The sequence below is a fragment of the Thermobia domestica genome, chromosome 7 (genome assembly GCF_964235325.1).
Source record: "Thermobia domestica chromosome 7, izTheDome1.hap1.1, whole genome shotgun sequence".
Classification (NCBI taxonomy): domain Eukaryota; kingdom Metazoa; phylum Arthropoda; class Insecta; order Zygentoma; family Lepismatidae; genus Thermobia; species Thermobia domestica.
The window spans coordinates 215,610,058-215,617,501 of NC_137460.1; the positions used below are offsets into that span (position 1 = coordinate 215,610,058).

A 7,444-nucleotide genomic window follows, 5' to 3' on the forward strand; every position below is an offset into this window, starting at 1 on the left:
TTCTTGCTGAATATCCTGAATACTTAGCTCTCAGAGAACGTTTCAGATTGCCTTCTGCTCTTAGGCGTGCTATGGTTCAAGTGTTATGGTTCGCCGGGTACTTGAGTTTGTTAATGCTTCTGGGGTTGCTCTCGTTGTCTGAGCTGTTTTAGTGTGTTGCCACTGTTTTATTGCTGCTGAATTTTTATTTCTGTTAGCTTTTATTGTATTTCTATATATTGTTATTGTTATATATTTTAATTTATTTATTCTTTTATTTTCTATTTATCTTATTCTCTCTTATTTAGCAGCAGTTTTGTTTGTCCTATTGGTTTAGCCTTTTTCTTCCCATCTTTTAGTTCAGAGCAACCGTGTTCATTGTGACTGGGACATATAGCCTTGCTGCTGACGTTCCCATTGCCCCCCCCCTAATCATTCACTCACTCTTCTGCCATGGGCAAATGCTTCTTGATTGAGGACCGTAATTCTTTTGGAAGATTCATCATCAACGCTTTAGTTTCCATATGTGGTCTGACCAAACTCTTGCCTATCTCTTGTAAAAATTCCCTTCTTATTATCTTTTTTTCAAACTGCCGATTTGATGCGAGAATGACTTGAGCATTTATTCCAACACTATTCGGCAAACTAAAAAATATCGCCATCGGCAACTGACGAGTCTTCCTGGACACAGAATACAAAGAAGACAACTGATCGGACGTATCCACTCCGCTTTTTGTTTCATTGTACAAAGTTATGATTGCTGGTTTTCTTTGTACACCGGTAGATCGATCAATTTCTGGTGCATCGTGCGTAGTGGATAATAAGAAAACATTTTTGTTCTTATTTGGGCAAAAGCTAACTAGAGTCATTTTATTGTCATCAAAAGCAAATAAACTTGAGTGTACCGGCTTTTTTTCTAAAAATTCTGGTGGTATTTCCTTTTTATTTTTACGAAGAGTTCCAAGAAGAGTTAACCATTTATCTAACATCTCGAACGCTAATGGCGCACTGGTTACCAGTTGTCACGTTTCTCCCGGAAATCTCGATTGGCTTTATCATTCTCAAGGTGACATCTTTGGCTGAGTTAGAGACTTTGAAAGGACCCTTCGGCTGTTTTTCAGCATAAATTTCCAAATTGTAAGTGTAACCCATCTTCGCATCAACCAGTGCAAATACTTTTATCCCATATTTTACAGGTTTATTTTTGATAAACTGCCTAAATGAGCATTTACCTCTAAAGCCCTCGAGTTTTTCATCCAAAGTCATCATTTGACCAGGAGAATAGTACTTTTTGAAGTTTTCAACAAGATATTCAAGAATTTCTCTTAGTGAAGCTAAGCGATCGAGACGTTTTCTTTGACTTTTTGTCAAAATGTCATCAAAACGAAAGCTGATAGGAAAATTCCAATTGGCTCAAACTCATAACACACCTCATCAAGTCAAGGCCTAGCCCATAAGTGGCCCATAAGTCTTTCAAATTGACGTGGGAATATTTTTTACACGTGGTAAATATAGAAGTCCTATCACTGCTTTTATTTCAAATAAATTTGTTTCTTTAGCATCCCGCTCTCTATTGTATCCTAATTTTAGTTGTTGGATTTTGATATTTGTGTAGTCTACAATTTTTTTCTAAGATTTCATCAGAGCAAAATAGGTTTGAACTACCTATAGGCGTAAGTGCGTTTTTACCTGCTTGTATTACTCTTGGTGCATGTATTGCAGGGAGCATGTGTTCCGTGCTCTGACCCAAACAGTTTGTGAGGGTGGTTGATTCATCCACAACGTTTCCTGGTCCTTCCCAATGTAAAAACAAACTTGATCACAGCTGAAATCTTATGCCTCTATTTCCATTGAATCTTCTTCATCGGCACTTTGCTCACTGTCGCTGTTTTCTTGTTGGACTTCCAAGGCATCTTCATCTTCGGAAGCAACACCACCGACCACTTCCTCTTCAACGGATTCAGCAAGAACATCTCTTACAAAATGTTGAGTCTTACTCTGGTGTCTCTCAGAAGCCATATTTATCCTTAGGAACTATCAGGAAATAAGTTATTTTGAGTGAATATAAAATATATCACACTGAAAGCCAGCTTAAAGAAAAAAAAACACTTTTCTTTTAAGTCGTAAAACTAGGTTACAGTAACACTCGCGTAGGGTAAATGTGACCTCGAACACACAGAACCTGTTGCACTGATCGAAGGAGATGCAGTAAACAACTAACTAATTGTTGGCTTTGAAATAGACAATACAACAGACAGCTAGTAGGGTGGCCTGTTCAGAATTGCCAACTGTCTAGGAGAGCCAAACAAAAATATCCCTCTGGGTTTTATATTTACCCCGTGTGAGGGATGTAGGGTTAACAAATACTGTAGAATATGCACTTTAAATACACTTATTTAACTTAAATGTTTCGTGTAAATCTAATAGTCAGTATAATGATACTTCATTTGTAGAAACTGAAAGTAGTTTAGAATCATTAACCCTCTATTGCACACACCACAATATATCAATAATAAAAATTTAAAAACTGTTTATTAGTCGTGGAAGTCGTAAATAAAAGACAATTATTAACCTTTTAAATTTTTATATTTAATAACTAAAAGAATACAGGTGTCTATATTGAAATATACACTGTACAATAAAGTTTCGATTTACCAGCACTACTAGCTATATAAACAGTGTCAAAGAAACAGATGTCAATTACTGTTTAACTGGAGAACACACCGTACCTTTGCACTTTTAATTCTGAAGAAAGTAAAAAACAATTTCCGTTTGGCACAAAGCAAAGTGTCGCATTTGACGCACTGAACTTTAGTGATCTTTTGACATTTTTGGTTTTTACATCTTCCAGATATATCTAAATACAACGGCCAATGACCTACTTTATACTTTCGAGTGTCTTGATTTGGTGTTGATGGTTTACTTCTTTTTGGGTGCACTTCTTCCTCTGATGAACTAAGACGACCTCGTTTTGTTGTCTTTCCAGTCCAGCATAAAGATTCTGCAACATCAGTCTTGAAGTTGGAAAGCGCTATTTGCTTTTTCTCTGGAATACCACAATCAGTACTTGCCTGCTTATACAACAACCACGCAACAATGGAACATACATCTAACAGATGATAAAACAGGCGCATATAGTATTTCTTTGAGCGAATCTTTGGTATAAAGCTATAAGAGAGTCGGGTTTGTCTACTCCCCCATGAACTTGTAAACTCTCACACATTTTGGACGTAATATCTCAATATGACGTTTCAACTTCTTGTCATATATGGCTACCTTTTCCTCCGGATATGCTCCTGTAAATGTGCTCAGTAGATTGACGCACCTGTTATCTTGCCATTTCACGATAATCAATTCTCCTGGAAAACTTGCTGTTCTCTGAACTGTCTGATGGCATCTTATTGTTAGGGACTCAGTTCAGTTGCTCTGTGCCCAAGCTATGAATTCCTATCTTCCAAAATTCAATTTCCCGTTCGGGACTGCAAAACCAATTGTCAAAAAATAGCAAATGATTTTGATTTTTTGGAATTCGCTCAGCTAAACGTAGAACTACGTTACCACTGATGCCCGCATTAGGGAGGTTACTTGGGTGTACAGTCGAACCTGCATACACTTCGAAATCGTATATGATGCCACTCGCACCAACTAAGCAATAAATTTTGTAACCCCATTTTTCCGGTTTCTTAGGGTTATATTGTTTTATGCTGCTTTTTTCTTTGAAAGGTACATTTTTTTCATCTACAGATAAATTTTGTTCAATAGGAATTTTCTTTAGATTTTTCCGTATGCCTTCAACGAGAGGTCTGACTTTGAATAACCGGTCTGGTGATTCAGATGAACGTTCTGAATTATCAACAAAATGAAGGTATCGTTTTATCTGCTCCCAACGTCGAAGAGGCATTGCATCAGACACTTATTTTATTCCACATTTGCTACTCCAATATCGTCTTGTTCCGGGAACACAAATGAGAGACATGTAGAACGCTATTCGTATAAATTGTTCCATTTCTTTAGGGTTTACGTTGAAATTAGACGTAACGTCACTCTGAATTGCATATAAGTTTGTTTGCTTGCATATTTCATCCAAAAGATTAGAGTCAAAAGTTTGACGAAAGTACATCACAGGTGTAAGGACATATCTGTGAGCAGGAATGTTGCCACACCAAAGAGGTATTTTATTTTCAGTCTTATCCGTGTTACTCTTCCAAATCAAGTGAAGTTTTCTAACTGTTGTTGAAGTCAGCAAATTGTTAGCTGTTGAGGTGGATGGTCCAGGATCAGATATCGCGCCAGGATTACCTCCGATTATGACATGGTTGGTCGATGTTGCGAACGTTGTTCCTTCGCTGAGGTGGTCATTTTCGTAACCACTACTTGCATTTTCTAAATCTGATTCTGAAAAAAATTGCCATTAGGAGAACGGAATAACATTTAGTAACAATTTAATTATTCAGAATATATTATGGACGACTTCCGTTCCACTGACATGACTTATTGTCTTTTTTAAAAAAATCTTATCCCTGTGAAATATTAGATATGGACCATTGCAATATTACAGAAACAAATTTAAATCTTGTTTGCAAAGAGTAGCAAAAACAAAGGAAAATAGTCATGACTAAAACAAGGCTCATTTTACAACTAGAATAGAATCACATGAAAAGTAAATTTGATTGTTTTGATGGCTTTGACAGAAACCATATTAGATCTAATCATTTATTTTCAAATTGGAGTTGAATGCGAGAATGTATCTCTGCTTGCACCAAACACTAGGGCACTAATATTTATAATATGCTGGGCCTCAAAAGTTTCATAATTTTCTCAATACACAATTATTTGTACGGTCTCAGTTTCATAAATCTATTTTTCATTTCTTTTTGTTACAATGCAGTCTTCAGCAACCGAGCAAAATTTTGGAACACACCGTATGTAGTATCCATCCTGGATTACAATACCATGTCGAGAACAAAATGCATTCTGACTCCTACAGTAATGCTGATAAACATAGGGCATAATAACTATGCATGCATAAATTATCTCTATATTATAGGTATGATTTTTAGTATTCAAAGTTGAATAGTCTGTCATACTGCGGAACATATGACTAATCAACCACACCGTCGACACTACTTTCATAGCTCTCTTCATCGCTTGAGTGCGGTGGAGTAAAGTTTGCATTACTATTTTTGCCATAAAACATTTTAGAATCCATTGTCTTCTGTACATCTTTGTCTAAACAAAATTATACACAGTCGCACACTGTTCATCCAAATTGTTATGTGTTTTTGAGAGATTGTCGATATGTTTTGTATACACTTTCTTTCGTGAAATCGTATTTGAAATCACTCCTCTACTCTCCACCCAGTATGTAAAAGTTGGTACTGAGTCCAACTCCCTTTAAGCCTCAGTATCGGGACGTCTTAGGCTTTACTGGTTCAAAGATGATGAGAAAGTGCACTAAAAGTCTCAATAATGGGGGGGAGACTCGTATTTCAGAGGTAGAGCTTGTACTGGAAATCGAAACCCAGGTAACTTATGAAGACTGTGAACTGAATCCAGATAGGGAGGAATAGCATGACTAAATTAAAGAGACCATTTCCATTGTTAATTTTATTTATAAGAATAAAAAAAATAAAAATGAAAATACAAAGAATTTTACAATTCGGATATTTGAAATTAGAACTTTAGATTATTACTACATAACATGTATGGGCACAACCCCTACATTACAAACCGGTGCTAGAAGGTTATCACGCTAAGCCGCGATTTAATGAAAGTAGTAATTTTGATGATTCGCACCTGCAACTTGCATTGGCCAAGAGGAGAAGTGATAATATTTGAAGTGGAAACTTGATCTCATTTTTATGTTGTAATTTAACGTCAATGTCTAACAAGTCTCAAGGTGCTCGTCCCTTAGCAAGGGAATTTAGAAAAGGAATTACATACCTGATCTTACAACAAGCGTCCAGAACGAAGAACCAATTTCACTAGTCGAATGCCGGAAACGAACAACCTGAGCTCGGCGAAGGGTCTCACTTATATAGCGACTTCGTCCCACGCATTTTCTGATAGTTCTGACGTAGCTCGAGAGCTACGTCACAAGCCTTGACGAGCTTGGAGAAGCTTGTTCACGCGCATGCCCAATAGTGGCCAAGACTTCTAGTTTTTCTGTGATTTTTCCCCCATCACGCCGGGGCGGAAGCATCTATTTTACATTGACTAATACATCTCTATTTCACGTTTAGCTCCAAATACATACTGTTTTTATGTACTTATCGCTTGCGTGATGTTTAATAAATTTACAGCCGCGACCCAGCACTGTGATTTTGGGCAAATCAAAGCCAGGGTCATACCACTATTACATGCGTGTGGATTGGTGTCAATGAGGCATCAGATTGCTAATACAATAAAAACCTCACCTGACTCCGTTCTCCCTTTCTCTTTCTCTGCGATACACACAATTAGAAAAGCGCGGGCGTCTCACCCCATAATTTGAGTCCGGCTTAGGACTTCAAAGCTTAACTGTGTAACAGTTATCCGCCGACCTCAGTAAAAAAAAAAAAATAAAAATGTCGAAAGTTATCTTCCTAATAGAATGTATCCAAATACGGAAATAGTTATCCAAAGCAAGTTGCTGGGATTTAAAGGGTTAAGGCGCTAAGGAAGCAAAAAATTTTTTGAGAATCTGGAGATTGTGAACGAATGAATTACGAGAGAGCGGAATTGTAAGATTTCATGTCTTTCGACTATACTACGTTTAAATGCTACAATAGTTTCATTAACAAAGTAGTATATTAGAGAACCATGTCTAATATTACTTTCAGTAGATTAGGTACATAGTATATACGAAGCTCTATGATTTGAAATTTGTAAAATGAAACCTTACAATCATGGTATCCTTCTAGCTTATAATTGTCAGGAGGTTTCGTGTGAAATCAAAATAGTAGATTTTTTAAAACCAATTTCTAACCCTAGTATTAAGCATGAATTTGAACCAATTACGAGTGCAACCGTTAGTGTCATAAAGAAAATTAAGATTTTGTGAATAAACTGATTTGCTAAGTTCAATCACATTTACTGGCAATTAATGAGTGAAGAATAGTGCATAATTGAATTACAGATACATGTAACCAATGTTCTTTGTGTAGCTAGTCACACGTGTTAAATGTGATTGTCTCAGGCTGATAACATGATTCAGCAAAGAAATAAAAAGATCAAAGTCAAGTACACCCAAGAAATAGCGTGAAGCGCTTTAAAGTTTGAATGAGTTGAACAACAAAATTACAAGAGCAGTTTCCCTTGTCTATAGTATAGACCAAATGGGAACCACATAACGATATAGAATAGTACACTCGACCGTTTTTGCCCTATTTCTAAAAACCTTGCGGGGTTGTGCCTTACAGTTAGTGAACAAAATTCATTATGTCGTTTCAATATACCATCGCATAAGCGATACTCTACTTTCCTA

At 36.6% G+C, this 7,444-nt stretch overlaps 1 protein-coding gene across 1 annotated transcript; it reads right to left on the bottom strand.

Annotated features, from left to right (window-relative positions):
* Window positions 1–419: 419 nt before the first annotated feature.
* LOC145689531 (uncharacterized) lies at window positions 420–968 on the bottom strand. Its single transcript, XM_081763707.1, has one exon. It carries the CDS (start codon window positions 966–968, stop codon window positions 420–422), a length of 549 nt encoding a protein of 182 aa, XP_081619833.1.
* Window positions 969–7,444: the final 6,476 nt, after the last annotated feature.